Source organism: Anabrus simplex, chromosome 8 (assembly GCF_040414725.1).
Source record: "Anabrus simplex isolate iqAnaSimp1 chromosome 8, ASM4041472v1, whole genome shotgun sequence".
NCBI lineage: Eukaryota > Metazoa > Arthropoda > Insecta > Orthoptera > Tettigoniidae > Anabrus > Anabrus simplex.
In genome coordinates, this window is record NC_090272.1 from 132,229,966 (window position 1) to 132,248,225 (window position 18,260).

General features: G+C 38.9%; 1 protein-coding gene across 2 annotated transcripts in view; it reads left to right on the forward strand.

Moving 5' to 3' along the window:
• The window catches only part of LOC136879204 (glutathione S-transferase D7), a 310,220-nt gene that overhangs the window by 108,299 nt on the left and 183,661 nt on the right, over positions 1-18,260 (forward strand). For both annotated transcript variants that reach the window (XM_067152999.2, XM_067153001.2), the window contains one exon: positions 5,572-5,630. In XM_067152999.2, the coding sequence (XP_067009100.1) occupies positions 5,572-5,630 (59 nt within the window). The remainder of the gene's footprint in view (positions 1-5,571; positions 5,631-18,260) is intronic.

Sequence of the window (18,260 nt, forward strand, 5' to 3'; positions counted from 1 at the left end):
ACTTTTCCTCTGAGTTATACCAATCAGCATGAAGTTCCAGGCCGCGTTCCGATAATAGCGAAGGACAGATTCCCAAAACGGGGAAATAATCTTTAGGGACATCATCTGTGCACATTTATTGTATATATGTTGTAATTATTTATGTTGTAAATATTTGTCGATATCTGTATAGTTCCATAATCAAGTGGGTGACTCCTTGCTTAGGCCTAGTCAGCCCATTATGTTACCGGCACAAGCCGAGCCTTCCTAAATGGATGTAATAATAATAATAATAATAATAATAATAATAATAATAATAATAATAATAATAATAATAATAATAATAATAATAATAATAATAATTGTTACGGGGTTTCCATGGTTTGCAGAGGGATGAGAACCGCCTGTGGTGAACAAGGAATTAACCGGAGCTACAGAGGGATAAGAACCGCCTGTGGTGAACAAGGAATTAACCGGAGCTACAGAGGGATAAGAACCGCCTGTGGTGAACAAGGAATTAACCGGAGCTACAGAGGGATAAGAACCGCCTGTGGTGAACAAGAAATTAACCGGAGCATAAGTTAACACAATTAATTTTGAAATGTTATTTCTTTATTTTTTTAATTTAAAATTTGATAAGTAGAAGATCTGAATAAACAATAACAGTCTTATAAGGAACTCGTCAGCTCCAACAACATAGTGGACTTAGAAGTCCGAATATTAGGTACAAAACTTGAGAGAATTACAAATGATAAATTACGCAGAAAAAAGCTGAATTGCTCTTGGCAGGTTTAAGATTTACAAGAGCACGATTTTCTCCTATCCTTCACATAACAGGGGAGTCTGCGCTCCAACAATATCATAGTCCAGCCTCGCAGAGGCATCAGTTTCTAACTGTGCACTTCCAACGTATCGGTTGTTCTTAATTAAGTAATTTTCACAAGGTAGCCCCGAGGTGGGCTTGTCTATTGCTCAACAGTTTAAAACTTTCTGTCCCTCAAGGGACTTCACACCAGACTCAATTCCACACACCATAATAGATCAAGAGGGGCATGATTGCCCATACTAAATGGCCATAATGACAAAAGAAAAGTTGATTGTAACCGGCAATAAACAAAATGCAAGGAGGTGAAACACCTGCACTCCTTCTAGAAATAGTTAAAACCCTAAGTGGGCTTATGGCCCAATGAAACAGAGGCTAAGCCTATTCTACAGCGGGGTGACTAAGTGAGAAATTTTAAAGCCAAATAAGTGTTAAGAATGTTAGATGATTATAAAGTTTAGTCACCCGATACCAAGTTGAATGGGAATCAATAGAAGGAAATCACTCTTTATTTTCACACGTTACATATTTCCCAGGAAGGAATAGAACAGAGTCCTCAGACTGGCTGAAAATACTACATTTAAACCACCAACTTGGTAATTTACATGGAATATCATAGATTGAAACCTTCCTCCCAAGCTATATGCAGGAGCTGTTACATGTTTATGAAAATTTTGCCATTACCTTGCGTTGCTGGACCTTCCGAACTTCACCCGTGGCCCCTGCCTCTATTGGAACACGCCGCACTAAATTAATTGGAGGAATGAAGAAGACATTACGGCCCTGAAGCGCCCAGCTTTTATAGTATTTTTGAGGATAAGACTCCAGAACTTTTTACTGATAGGCTGGATTCCTGTACATAACCCCCATTTTGGTTGCTTAGGGAAAATGTTTACAAATTTCTGATAGGTTGATTACTATTGAAGAAGGAACCAGCAGAAGTGTTGACAACATTGATACATGAACAAAACAATCTTTAAAACCTAATGTATATCAGCTGTGAAAATACAAATTTCTTAATAAATCGATTAGAGTTCGACCCTGCCGACCCCGTGGTGTAGGGGTAGCGTGCCTGCCTCGTACCCGGAGGCCCCGGGTTCAATTCCCGACAAGGTTAGACATTTTTACCTGGACCTGATGGCTGGTTCGAGGTCCACTCAGCCTACATGATTACAATGGAGGAGCTATCTGACGGTGAGATAACGGCCCTGGTCTAGAAAGCCAAGAATAACGGCCGAGAGGATCCGTCGTGCCGACCACACGACACCTCGTAATCTGCAGGCCTTTGAGCTGAGCAGCGGTCGCTTGGTAGGCCAAGGCCCTTCATAGCTGTAGTGCCATGGGCGGGGGTTAGAGTTCGACCCATTAGGGGGAGCATCTAACGGTTGGAAACAAAAATATTTGGTATTGCATCAGTTTAAGTTAGATTACATAGATGGCCTTATAGAAGGCGTGCAATTTAACTGGCCGGAGAAGGTGTACCCCCGGGACAATAATAATAATAATAATAATAATAATAATAATAATAATAATAATAATAATAATAATAATAATAGGCGTAATAGTCTGGATCCGTGGCTGAATGGTCAGCATTCAGTTCAGTGGGCCCTGGGTTCGATTTACGGCCTGGCCGGAAATTTAACCACTTTTGGTTACTTTCTTGAGCTCGGGGACTGAATGTTTGTGATCGTCTTAATATAATATACATACAACACATCACACTACCAACTATCACAGCCTACTACTACATATTTTCATTCCTCCCCTGAAGGGGGAGGCGGGACTCTTAGACTGTGACGCCATCTCTCAGGCCAGGAGATTTGTATCGGAGAAGGATATGTGCGGTGAATGTGAGAGGGTTGTCGGCCGTGGCCTGTACTAGGAAGTTTCCTGTCATTCCCCTTAGTGCAGGAGAATGAAAAACCACGGAAAACCATTCTCAGGACAGCCGACGGTGGGAACCAGCCCTTCTCCATCTCCCGAATACAGAGGCGTAGAGCCACGCTAGAGACGTGGTCACCTCTTCTCTGCTCGGTTGGCCGTTCGGAGTGCAGAGCTATCGGATCACGGACCAGCCGTGGCCACTTGTGGGCAGAGACCCACTCTGTATCCGCCGACGCAACTATCACAGAAACACACAAGAATCAATACATCCCCCCATAGGTATTAAGGAAAAGTCAGAAATAATCATAATAATAATAATAATAATAATAATAATAATAATAATAATAATAATAATAATAATAATAATAATAATAATAATAATTTTTTACAAGTTGCTTTACGTCGCACCGACACAGACAGGTCTTCTGGCGACGATGGAACAGGAAAGGCCTAGGGATGGGAAGGAAGCGGCCGTGGCCTTATTTAAGGTACAGCCCCAGCATTTGCCTGGTGTGAAAATGGGAGACCACGGAAAACCATTTTCAGGGCTGCCGACAGTGGGGTTCGAACCCACTATCTTCCGGATGTGAGCTCACAGCTGCGTGCTCCTAACCGCACGGCCAACTCGCCCGGTAATAATAATAATAATAATAATAATAATAATAATAATAATAATAATAATAATAATAATAATAATAATAATCGTTCAGCTACCGTGTGCAGGTATTTTAATTTGACGCCATCTGGCTGCCTGATCGTCAATTACGACGTTCCGTTTTACTCTAGGTCCACTGGATGGCAAAGTAAACGGAATCTCTCTTGGGCGTCCATGGCTGAGTTTTAATTAATATTGTTTGGTGAACTCCAAATGTGTCGTCAGAAATCCTTTACATGCCGACATCGTACCACATGGGGTGATGAAAAATTCAAAAATTCAAAATTCCGACTGCCTCTATCGTATATGAACCCTGAATATTTGGATCTACCACTGATCCACAGACGGAGCTGCCTTTTTGGTAACACTCACTTAAAACAATAACCAATACCACGATTTTTTGTGTCCACCAGTTTCATTTCCGACTTCCCTTCAATCCCCTTCTGTTTGTTTTTTTTTTTTTTTTTTTTTTTTTTTCCAACCGAAAGTCTGATTTCGATATTGCCATACTCCATTTCCTTTCAAGATTACAAGTATTCAACACAGCCTGTCATTAAGACAAAATAATCGGAAAGTGCTTAATATATTATTACAAAAAGAGAACATCGTCGAGGGAGGAGAATGACAAAGGGGAAAGCTCAGCTCCTATCAACAACAGTTTAAAATAGTGTAACTGATGTTCCTTCCTTTCTTTGACCACCCTGTCGCTGTGGAGGCCGTATGTATCAACACGCGATGTCCCGACGTTTATGTTCTCCTAAGAATTTTATCCAACCTTCCTTATTGTTTTTTATTGGCTAAAATTTATTGTCAACGTTCGTCAAAAGGGTGTTGTAAACGTTCTGTGAAGAGTTCCAGTAATGTGAAAACAGTTTTCTGATGGCAATGTGGAAAACCCATGGCAGAAGTTCAAGGAGCACTTGGCAGACGGAACGTTTGTAACAGATTAACGACCAGTTGTTGTTACTGAACATCCTTCTTGTTCTTTTAATGACCAACTCGAGTTGGAGAACTGACGTAAAACATCTACACATTTGATTTATTTATAGCAATATTTGCCATTCCAAAATTAATGGTCGAAATGAAAACGAAACAATAGAGTCCTTAAATCATGGCAAATTTATTATTATTATTATTACATTTTGTCTAAGAGCACTGTATTTTACGATCGAGAAAACCAAAGAGAATTTCTAATTTCATTTCCTCCTACCTGAGTGACTCAGACGGTTGAGTGCTGGCCTTCTGAGCCCGAGTTGGCGGGTTCGATCTCGGGTCAGTCTGGTGGGACAGTGTGACCAGGAAATTTTGAGACAAGTTGTGGTAACGCTGCGAGGTTGGTATTGCTGAATGACGTACCAAACGCTACCCACAGTATTTTGCATTTAGTAATCATTGACTAGCGGAGAGGTGCAATGCTGGAGAACTTTGCTGCGAATAATAATAATAATTATACCGAGCGAGTTGGCCGTGTGGTTAGGAGCGTGCAGCTGTGAGGTTGCAATTGGGAGATAGTGGGTTCGAACCCCACTGTTGGCAGCCATGAAGATGGTTTACTGTGGTTTCCCATTTTCACACCAGACAAAAGCTGGGGACATTAATTAAGGCCACGTCCGCTTCTTTCTCACTTCTAGTGCTTTCCTATCCCACCGTCGCCATAGGACCTGTCTGTGTCAAATTGTAAAAACTGTATTAAAAATATTCCTTTGTCAAATTCATGAAAAGGAATTGGAAAAATGCCTCCAGAGTTAAGTTGGAGAGATGATGCAACATTGTCTCACAAATTTTTTGTATCGTACTCTCTTGTCTCCAATTTTGATGTGAGCTGCTTGGTTCCAATACATCTTCTTAATGGTGTTCCCGTCCTCACTTCCTCGTCATGTAGTCTAAAAATAAAATTTCCACTTGTGCAGACACACATGGCCCTGGGTTTCACTCAGACTACACCAAAAATGAGCACCGGATTATTTCCTGGAGGCGGGTATAGAGACAACCACTCTCTACTACTTGGTGCCGAAGCCTTTGCTTTCCACTCCTACAAGGGACTTCATGGCCTACATGGATATGGGTTTTCTTCAGCGTTTACCTTTTGAGTTGTATGATTTTACTGCTTGTCATTCACAACGTCCTGCTCCGGTTTCCTGAATTACGACACACACTGACTATAACAAAATAATCTCCCTCATGCTATCCTGAATGAAGTTTTAAAGCTAATTTCTGTCCTCTGTTCCAGATGAACCCGCAGCATGTTGTGCCTACGATCGATGACGATGGTTTCATACTCTGGGAGAGGTAAGTCGAATATTGTAGCTAAAATGTCAGATTATCCGAATAGGTGCGAAATAAACTGTTGTTATAAACTAAAATATAACTGGAGCATTTCAGCTTCAATATACATCTTGTTCTCACAATTATATCTTCCAAAAATCTTGCATATGCTGGCTGCTTTTCGTCCCCTAGAAAGCCAACGCGTTTCCGTATGCAGCAATAAATTGGCATGCTCGTTTCCCATCAGAAAGCTTTTGAAACACCCTAGATTAGTCTTGTTCTTCCATATATTTTTTTTCATTTCAATAGCCGTACGTAACACATTCTATTTAAGAAAACCTTGAACATATCTCATAATTAACGCCCTCTGTATAAGAGTTGTAATCATTATAGAGTTCACTTTCCTCACGAGACTATAGATATTTTTTTTCTTCTGTTAATGTGGCTGCTTTTTCAGTGGAAAGAAAAGTGCAGTTTTCCAAGTACATATATGTACAACGAAGTAATGGTATTAACACAGTCATAAATACAACGTATAAATTTGATATTTGTTCTATATTGACAATATAATGTCCAGAGATTCAATTCTTGTAAAATAATTTATTGATAGGTCCACCTGTTTAATGCTTATCGTAGTTTTTGATCTGCGTTCCCTGTCTCTGAGAAAATATTTGAAACAGCTTGTGGTTGGTGTGATTTTGAAAAGAAATCCATTTTAATGGGGCTAGAAGAAGAGGCGTTTTTAGGTGTGCATCGTATAGTTTAATACTGAGAAAAGACTTATTTCTATAAAGAAACTTAATTTCAACTTTAATTCGTGTTCATCAAATTTAGAAAGAAACATCTTCCTTTCTCGTGCAAATTTCGGAGTTACGTTTTCATTAAAACATGTTTGCAAGAATGAAATATATTTGCAAATTTTGGCAGTTTTGATTTTAAGATTCATGTAAAGGTTTGCTTTTTTCTAGCCTTCAGTTCTTGGCAAAGTAAAAAAATTGTTCATTGATATCTAAATTATATTCAAACTTAATAAAACTTGTTAAATGGCGTTTACCACGTATGTCAGTACGTTCGTCCAAAACGCAGAGCAAACACAACATCCCTCTAATTACTATTCACATTCACTTCAGTGTCATCTGACATTTCCTTCATTCTGCTGCTGAAGGTGTTATCCGATAATAGAAATTTCCATAGAATCACAAAATAATTCTTCTTTGTTTTTTTTGCATCTAGTATTATTAGTTTACCCCCTATTTTATGAGGTTCTTTCTACAGAGCGGAGTGGCCGCGCGTGTTAATGCGCTACGGCTCACGGAACTAAGCTCTGCTTTCGGGAGAACCCACCGTCGGCTGCCCTAAGGATGAGTTTCTGTGGCTTCCCATTTTCACTTTAAGGCAAATGCCGGGATAGGCCACAGCTGATTCCTTCCACCTCCTTACCCAATTTCATTCAACAACATTCACTTCATCTCAATTAGCTCCTCAACTGAGTTGGTGTTAGGAAGGGTACCTGGCGTAAAAATGCTATAAAATCTCATCTCACCTCATCCCCGAGCACGCATCAGTAAATGGGACTGAAGAGCTGACATGCATTATGCGGTTCTTTCTGTTGGGCTATTAACTCTGAGACTACATACGAAGCATCTAACGCTCAGTCAGGAGCAGAAATGCGTTTTATTAACGCAATAGAGGATTTATTCTGTCTTCGAAAGACTTTAAACATATTGTTTTGATTCTAAAGCTACAGTAGCATGATTACATTCTAAACGTCCATTCGACACCATGGACTAATTTGACAAAACACTTCCGCATATAAGGCGCGCAGGATTCTGTTTATGTTCATCTCTATGCCACGTAAAACCATATTGCAAAATTTCATCACTGTATTTACGAAGCACGGTACGTCTTTTCTGAATATACTGAAGATAATTTCCGCTCACATTGCTTGAACTCTATACCTAGGAGCAAAACCAACATAAGTCGCATTTCATTCATTTTATGAAACTTAGCACTTAAACGTAAGTTCACTGTCATTTTATTTTTATGGCAATAAAATAATAATTAACAATTTTAAGTGTAAATTATCTACATATTAAATTTTTTATGAAAACTAAAGTCACTCAGTCCGGACATTATAACCGGTCGATTTCCTTCATTATTTTTTTACTGAAAGGTATTCATGCATAGATTTGTCATCAGGTACTATAAATCTCTTTACTCCCGCCTTCCTCATATGTTTTGATTTTTCAATTTTTTGTCTTCTTGAAGCAATCATATCTTTGGTTCTAATTGAGGCATGGAGTTCATTTTGGCCTCAGAACACTCAGCGGATCAAGCTCTTTCATTTCAGCTCTTAACTATTCAAATTGGTTGATTCTGAGGAAAGTTATGAGTGCACATTCAATTTGACGTCTCATTTCTTCAACATTTTTTCTCATTGAAGCAATCATATCTTTTGTTCTAATTGAGGTACGCAGTATGTTTTGGTCTAAAAACACTCAGAGGATCAAGAGCTTTCTTTTGAGGTAATACGTACTTAAATTGGTAGATTCTGAGAAAAGTTATGAGTACACTTGTCTCCATGACGAAGATCTTTGAAGGACTTTTTAACAGTTCGGCGCGTAGTGTTGTTCCAAGGAACGTTTAATTCAATTTCTTTGTGTGATGTATTTTCAAGTGTTATGTTGACATAATATTACATTCTATTACCATAGAAGATCATGTGCTTTATTTCATTAACTCGAAACTTTGCAAATACATCCGCAAATACAACACCATACTTTGTACATTGCGGGCGGAGCCAGCGGGAAACTGCTAGTATTAATGAATGTGTTCAGTGATCAAAATTACACAGAATATATCAAGAACAATGATGAACATTTATTGCCTAAGTCACAATGCAGCAAAAATACTCTACAACTGACCTTTTTCCTCTCTCCTGTAAAATGACTAAAACGAGACTTTCGTTGGTTTAGCTCTCACGGGTAGTATGTACAGATGTGCCGACATTGAGGTTCGAACCCACTATCTCTCGAATGCAAGCTGACGGCTAAGTGACAAAATCATTCTTATTAGTCTATTATTATTATTATTATTATTATTATTATTATTATTATTATTATTATTATTAAAGAAGAGAGAAACTAAATACATGTGCAGATCTGTACCAGAGAGCTAAGCCAACGGAAGTCACATTTTAGCCATTTTACAGCTTAGAGGAAAAACGTCAGTTGAAAAGCATTTTTGCTGCATTGTGACTTAGACAATAAATGATCATCATTGTTCTTGATATATTTTGTGCAATTTTGATCACTGAACACATTCAATAATATAATTTACACTTAAAATGGTTCATTATTATTTTAATGCCATAAAAATAAAATGACAGTGGACTTACGTTTATATGGCTCTAAAATTCATAAAATGTGACTTACGTTGGTTTGGTTCTCGGGTACAGAACTAACACTGGTGTGATTGTTCACACCCAACCCTATTTTTTCAGCTCGTCGTTTTCGATTTAAAAATTTGAATGTGATAAAACTGAAATAAATTAAATGCACTGTTATTTGCTACCACGAACCAACTGAAACCCGCCAATCTGCTCGGAAGGTCCTTAACACTCGATGTATTGCTAAGAGGGAAGAGTAAAGTATATTATTATCATTGGAGTTCTTTACTTTCATTGGAATTTTTATCGCCAGGCTGAAAGGTCAACTCACCATTATTGCAGGCGGTCACTTCTCTTTGGTATAGTTTGACTCAAAAATAATGACCGTATTAAAGGCTTCATAGTAAATTTAAAATGCGTTCTATTGATACTTTCTCAACGGTAAAAACATTATTTTTAAATACCAACATTTCGTGACACACTGGAAACCTCCGAATTAAGCAATTGAATCTTAAAGGAAGTGAAGTAAGTGAATTTTTTTTTTTACTTAGAACATAACCAGTCGTGGAAGATCTAAGGACTACTCACCAAAACAAGATTTTTTTCTAAAGAAGAGAAATTTGCAAGTTACAGAATCGCTTCTGAAGACGATTTTGTACAGCGTGATATACACTGGCCATAGTCAATTGATGTTAAACCAAGTTTGAATTTCCAACTAATGTTTCTGTACAAGACTACATCAAACAATCTTGTATGTCCTAATCTGTCCTTTTACCACGTATAACAGAATACCATATATACGTTCAGTCCAAAATTAGTCTGAACTTGTTCTCAATCAACAATCTGGCTGTCCTAATAGCTGGTTGTCCAACACGGAGTTGACTGTTTATTGTTTGTCCGCGTGGTTTGACTTTAGACTTTACCATAATGTAGTAGAGCATTTTCCTTTCGTAGATGTGAGTGGTTATGGGTTATGGCTGAATACTGGTAGCCAGATATTGCAATTATTATACAATGTCATTATAATGTCGTTCAATTGTGTGTAAATAAGTTTTGCATGGCAATGTGATTGTGATATGTGATTAAATGACGGTTAGCATCAGTGATCCAGAACTTGAACTGTGCGATGTTCGACCGGCATTTAATCGTACTTGTATTAGAACTCAAACCCATTCTATGTGAATTCCTCTCGCATGAAAGGACAATATTATATTAATAGATTGTTGTATGTGTAATATTTTCGCATGCTGTTTTAGTTTCTAACATAAAATGTGCATATTCCAAGTGTAGAGTTACTGTAGAGTGTACTTAAAAGAGGACAAGAACAAAAGAAGAAGACCCAAGAATTTCTTCCTGTGAGTGTGTCTTTTTCCGCTTTGCTGCCGCGGATAACTTAAGAGAACGCCAGCAAAGTGGAAGAGGCCGATTCACGGGTAAGTGTCACATCTGGCGTAGTGCCTCAACATCTGGCCGTCTGCAGACCTACCACATCCAGAATTAACTCAAAGATCATAAAAATCATCCAGAATACGTACAGGGTCTTTCATTTATGACGCTGTTACATCATTTCATTGATCACTGTTTAAAGAACGCGTCATGAAGGAGACTCCTGTGTGCAGTTCACTTCATTCTTTATTATTGCATGCATGTTGTAGATGTGCTGTGAAAAAATGCAATTCAGGAATCTATTAACTGATGCCAGTACTTGTAGATTTAAAAGATGAACTATTTTTCAGATCATGCCATGTAATCTTTCTCCTTTTATCTTTCTTAGAGACAATAACTTTATTACACTCGCTCCCAAATGAGTAGCACGCTCAGTGATTCAGGTCCCGTACAGTGAAACTGACCATACCACTCTTGTCCAGTAAATCATTGATTCAGACGTGTCGGCATTCGCTTGCCATAAAGGACACATATGACCTCTCACCACGGCATCCAGCTCGTATAAATCCTTGTTCGTACTTCTTCACTGGTGTATTATTATTATTATTATTATTATTATTATTATTGTTATTATTATTATTATTATTATTATTATTATTATTATTATTATTATTTTGCTATTCAGTGTTAGAGTAACTGCCTCCAAATTCTAGAGATCATTGGTTCAAATTCGTTAACTATAATTGTATTTCTGAAGGATTTCCACCCTTGATTTGATATCTCATACCAGTATAACTGAATGACCTTGTCAACATTTTGACTTTTATTAAAAAATACCTATGTAATGTATTAGGTTCAGACCGATTGTTGTCAGCTACGCAGGCACTAAATATTTTATGCCCAATAACATGATGAGAAAACACTAATAAGTGTAAATTTATCTGGTATTTATTTAAAATTGAGCTATATGTACGGAACTTCAACAACCATTATTCCAAGATCTTCCAGTTTCAAAACAGCCAATACATGTCCCAACAAACAATAGTGCATGACTCTTTAGCCATTTTAATCCATCTGTTGAAGAAATGCTGCGAAAGGCGTACTTGCGCTTTAGGGCGCAATGTAAAGTGGAGCGTAGCCCATTCTACGTGGGGCATGATCTAAGAAATGAGCAAGCTGGCGCATGCGTAATAGCGTCCACAGCGTCAGGTCTCACTATAACCCCACTGGGCCTGACGCACGCTTTATCTTATCTGGGTCGTGCGGGATGCCGCACTAGCGCGCAGCAAAGGGAGGATACATACAGTAGTATACAGACAAAAGTGTATCTACATGACATGGAAAAAGTCAATTCGACACTTCACATCGTACGACGTCGATATGTAAAATATATTTTCAGACACATTCAATGTTTAGCTGACAAAATTAGTCAAACTGAGCCACAGGTCTTTCAACAGGGATACCTTCCTCTGTCATCTGATAGAGTAAAAGTGAACGTCGAAACTGGCGTGTAGCCAGCCTAAATTGTGTCAAATCAAACTGTCTGCTCGTGGTAGCTGGGTCCATACGATTATTATTATTATTATTATTATTATTATTATTATTATTATTATTATTATTATTATTATTATTATTATCATTATTGTTGTTGTTGTTGTTGTTGTTGTTGTTGCAACCATCACTCGAACAAACAAGTATACGGACAAACATTGAACCGGTGGTCCCTGATTTCTTGACAATAAGTTAGATGAAAAAAATATTCAGGCAAATAAAATTATCATTTTCATAATGTACAGACACGTTGTAAATTTTATTTATAGAAATGTATTTATTATTTATTCATAATCTGATTACCCTCCAGAGTTGGTTTTTCCCCCGGACTCAGCGAGGGATCCCACCTCTACCGCCGCAAGGGCAGTGTCCTGGAGCGTGAGACATTGGGTCAGAGGATACAACTGGGGAGGATGGCCACTACCTCGCCCAGGCGGCCTCACCTGCTATGCTGAGCAGGGGCCTTGTAGGGGGATGGGAAGATTGGAAGGGATAGACAAGGAGGAGGGAAGGAAGCGACCATGGCCTTAAATTAGGTACCATCCCGGCATTTGCCTGGAGGAGAAGTGGAAAACCACGGAAAACCACTTCGAGGATGGTTGAGGTGGTAATCGAACCCCCTCTACTCAGTTAACCACCAGAGGCTGAGTGGACGTCGTTCGAGCCCTCGTACCACTTTTCAAATTTCGTGGCAGAGCCGGGAATCGAACCCGGGCCTCCGGGGGTGGCAGCTAATCACACTAACCACTCCACCTCAGAGGCGGAAATTTATTTATTTATTTATTTATTTATTTATTTGTTTATTTATTTATTTATTTATTTATTTATTTATTTATTTATTTATTTATTTACATGTATATTCCATATTTCTCTTCTGACAGACTGAGTAACATGCTTCCTCTCTTCCTTAGAGAACGGGTTCGGAGATAAAATTGTTATTATTTTCCTCCGATATTCTTTGTTTATTTCTCTGAACATTATTTATAACTCATAGTAATCGGGTTGTTTAGAGGGGTTTATGATTTACAAGTACTATTTCAGTCTAAAGCTAACGGTTGACAGGTGTAACCGAAAGATTGCCCCTTAGCTTAGGTACATTATAGCGCAGCGGTGGAAGTAGACGATGAAATGTGGCTATCAGGAGTTATAGTTCCATATCTATTTTGTGGGCTGACCGCGCTCTGTACATGACCGGAGCCAAGCTGTGGGCGGCGGCTATATCGGCCGGGCCTTCTCCTCTCAGTCACACAAGTAAGAAAGGCGATAGTTCAAGATATGTGTTTATTTGATTACCTAATTCACATATGACTTTTCAGGAAGACACTTTATTACGGTTCCTATTTTCATAACTGTTGAATATCATGCTTAAAATCCACTTGAAATGGCCAGGACCAGCACAGTACATTGAACATAATACTTGTATGGGGCAGATTTTTTAGGAATAGTATATGGAATTGTAGAATTGAATTTATTCGTAAGTAAATTTGCCAAAATAATGACGCGGTTCCAGAGCTTTACTGAAAAAAATAGTGTAAAAATTATATGTAAAGAGACGAGCATCCGGGCAGATATTATTAAAGAAATAATGGCATCTTTGCCGAAACTACTCGACTACCTATTATTTCAGAATATGATCACAATTTATGAAAACAATGAGAGATTCCTCGGAAAGGCCCCAAAATCATGCATATACCCCCAAATCCCCCTACCCCATACATCCTATTCTCACTTGACTACCACCATACCCCCACCCAACCCACAGACCGGCCGCCTCCTTAAGAACAGACTGTACCGAGGTAAATCCTTATCCCTAATTCCCCCACCCCCACGCCGTAATACATCCCCTCCAGTAATGGTCGCAGCGAATATAAGATATGCACTCAGAAAACTTGCTGGCTCTCCTCACCATTAACCTCACACTCTTACCATTTTGTATTTCATTCAGTGTGATTTTGTAAAATATAAGCGCATAATTTATCATTACATGTATAATTCAGTCCTTTTCAAATGTAGTCAGTAAGCCACAGTGCTAACATAAGTTCAGCCCATCTATTTCACATCCATATTTAAATAGTGTACGCAAAATTAAGATATAACTCTTCTATACCGCATCACACATACACATTTTACATATTTTACATATTTTTACATACACACATACTCATTTGACATATTTTACCTCTGTATGAATGCAAGGCCGGGCGGCGGTGTGCTGGTAGCAAGCTCGCCTCTTACGTGAAGGCCCTGTGTTCGATTCCCGGCTAGGTCATGGATTTTTTCCTGAATATATATATATGTGTGTGTGTGTGTGTGTGTGTGTGTGTGTGTGTGTGTGTGTGCGTGAAACAGGATTGGGGAGGAAGGAAGAAAGAAAAACTCAATCTCTCTACAAATCCACAAAACAAAACAAATTTACCCCTAATATACCCTGGGTGGCCCACTTCACCCCTTCAGGGCGGGGAATGAAAGCAATAAAAACACGTGTTTTTTTATTGATCCCAGTGGTATAGAGGTACTATCCGCACACTTTATCTTGGTGCATTTACACCCTAGTGCTGAATCGGTCGACGTCTGCGATCTTCGAGATTCGTACTGGCAACCTTTGAAACAAAAACTATGAATCGCATAAGCATCGTTGTGCGACATCTGGCGTACACTTTACGTACCGTACTGTTGTTGTTTACACAACAAAGTCAAAGTATACATTTCATGCTAGGAACAAGATTCGCATCGAGAAATGTTTTATAATGTTATATAATGTGTATGTGACATAGTTGTTGGCTTAAGATGATAACGGTTTAGAAATTTCATATCGATCGATCATATTTTCGATTCAATTCAGATTTCATTTTCATTCAGTTGGCAGCACCAGGCAGCACTATCGATACCGGGACAGCTCCCTCCTTACTCCTCACCCCCGTACGCAAATGCACCAAGATAAAGTGTGCGGATAATACAGTACATGCCTCTTACTCAGAGGCATCTTGTTCGATTCCCGGCCAGTCCAAGGTTTCTAATTCTGCACTTAGGGCTTCACTCAGCCCCGTGAGACCACTTAGGATCTGTGCGATACAAGAGGCAGCGAACCGGGACGCTGATGCGTGGCACTCCATTATCTGCAAATCATCTGCCTGGGCAGCAGTCGTCTTGGCAGGTTAAGGCCCTAAAGCGCTTTTGTGCCATGTTATATATTTTACCTCTATGAATGCAAGGCCAGCCTGGCGGTCTGCTGGTAACAAGCCCGCCTCTTACGTGAAGGCCCCGTGTTCGATTCCCGGCTAGGTCATGGATTTTTTCCTGAATATGAGGGCTAGTTCGAGGTACACTCAACTTACGTGAGAATAATTGAGGAGCTATCTGATGATGAGGTAGTAACGAAGCATTTATTTAATAATTTGACATATTGTGAATTCAGTGGTTTGTTGATTCTCACAATAGATGAGAAGATGTTTATTGTGGAACATTACTTTCGGTCATACTTAGTGGGGCATCAGAATGTGCCGAGTTTGTTTCACGTTAAAGAACAGTACGAGAATCTGTTTAATAAGGGGGCATGTTAGCTGTCGTTGATACGTTCCATCATACGAGATCATTCTTATGTCAACAAAAGAGGAAAAGATATGCAAACTGTGTTCATTCCCTCGTACAGCTTTAAAATGTGTTATGTCCAAATAATTGCCAGTATTTTAGAAATTTACTTTTGAGGTAGGTTTTATACATTCGCACTTCATTTCAAGAAGTGTTTGCGAGCATTGCACAACAGGAATCACCTATCAGTCTACAATGTAGAGCATAGAATGCGTATTTCTCACTTCCCCAAATAATGTTTACATGGACATATTTTACGAATGGGTGGCTCAATTGTTATTTTCAGTATGTTGTGTGTTCGTAATATCAAACAGAATAAATGTGCGGAATTATGATGTTGGCTACAGTAACAGGACGAATGCGCCCAAACGTTAATTCTCCTACTCGAAGCATTCCTCCCAACAGTGTTGTATGGCGGGCTTCGCTACCATGCAGGGTAAAGCATAATACGAGTTATTTTGCTTTACATTGTCTTGTTGTAGAGTTGGGCTGAAGTGCAGAAAATTCTCCATGGCTATCGTTCAACTATTTTAGAAAAATTTAAACTAGATATACTTTCAATAACGTTTAAACAAAAATGAGACAAGATGTGCTGGTAAGTGAAAGTTGAGCGATTCTATCTTAGAGCATGGCGTCTTGTTCTGACCGTGGTATTCCCCCGCTTTTTCTACACTGGTAGTAGTTTAGTTCGAATACTTCACCACTACCGTCATAATCTAGTTCAAATTAATTATAATACTTCATAACGTTACCTAGATTTCCACAAGTCAGCATCAGAACACAAACGTACATGGAATTTTCTTGCGGTAACTTGAATTTCTATTAACTTCGGCGCGAGGCTACAGACAGGCATTGGGGCTTAAACCCTCGATCAAGTCCCAACCTATCCCTGTGTGCTCCATCAGCCCATATACTATGAACGAGGAAAGGTGACGCCAAAATAATACAAAATTATTATTATTATTATTATTATTATTATTATTATTATTATTATTATTATTATTATTATTATTATTATTACTTGCGAATAAACCCTTTCAGAACTCCACAAAGTACCTACTTACCTCCTTAGAGTAGTTTTACTTCCTTTATGCCATTTTTCTTTCACCTCTTGTTGTATTTTCTTTTCTCATCGGTCCTAGTGGTTCTGTCTTTTCTTTGATTTTCCCTGTTGATCAACTTGCCATATTTTAATTTTTGATCTAAATATCTCCCCATTTTGGATGTTCTTTCGAGTAATTCCTGTAAATTTGAGGTTGTTTTCGATTTTTCCGATGCATTTCATGGTGTTTACTCATGTTTTCATAGAATTTAACTATTGTATTTCTTTCGTGAGTCTATCAGGGCTCATTCTTTTAGTGTGTGCATGCAATTTTAGTGTGTGCATTCTAATTCCACTGTGAATGTCTTTATATTGTTTCATTTCCTGTTCGTTTCTGAGCTGTATTGTTCTTCTGTAAGATTTGGGCCTAGAATTTCCCGCATTTTTTGCGTTAATCTTTTTATGTGAATAAGCTTGTAAATAGGAATGCCATTTTGAAAAGTTAAGCGAGACGAAATCAGGGAAGGTGCATTGTAAAATATACAGTAAATCCACGTAGTTCAGTCAATTTGTGTATACACATTCGCAGAGTAAGCGTCTATGAGTCCTCTAAATAAGAACGGTTCTCAAAAAATATTCAAGATCATGACGAAGCATCGATGCCCTTCCGGGGCGTTCGGTTACAGGTGGCCAGCCTTCATGGAAAGCGCGTAGCGAACACACCTGTTAACGAAGGGAAATGGAATTCTCTTCGTGCAGAGCATAGTAAGCTATAAAACAATTTTAAGGAATTATATCAATGTTAGGCTATAAGAACTGTGAAAAGAAATTACAGTAATTAGTTCAAATATTTGACGATCGAATCGGCTAACCACAGCGTCAGACCTTGTAGACTTAATGATCATCAGAATGAGGAGAGATTGTGTTATGGAATATCACTAGATTGCGTGCAAAAAGCCTGGATTAATTTCCAACGTCTCCCTAGTGTTTATATGGAGTGAAGGTATATGACGCTGTTGATGGTGATTCGTCTATCGGATGGCGACGTTCAGCCTTGAGCAGACCCCTTGGCGCTATTCGATAGGAACACAGCACCGGATTCCACACTCTCCCTTCCTAGCATATATCACGTTATTCATTTCATCTCATTAAGTCATCTGATGAGGTTGACGCCAGGAAGGGCATCCGGTCGTAAACTTGATACGAAGTCTCATCTCACTTCACACCCGATTCTGAAGAGAAACGGGACAAGGGTTGGATAAACGACAGTTCAAATATTTGGCAATATTGAGACATACGGCGAGTTTATACAAGCGGAATTTCAAAAACGACAAAACAAATATAATCTCGTGGTGATTCCAAGAAAAAGATGCCAATTACCAGAGCCGAACATAACCGATTCTACAGGAGAGGAAGAAACCGAGCGTAAGCGTGAAGATGCCATCTGGTCACGTACAAGGGCAGGCATTACCAGCAGTGATTCGCTAGTGGATGTAGACATCGATTTCCAGTGATGAGTCCATGAAAATCGAGAACCCTTATGGCGTGCTTGTCGCTCCCACTGTAGTCGATCACGTCGGAAGAGTTGCCAGTGCGTGAGTTACGGCAAGCTAGTTGGGAAACAGGTAATGCGTGTTTTTCAACGATTTCAGATTTGAGTGCAGTATGTGACATCGCTTGTGGTTTGACAGAAATCTGA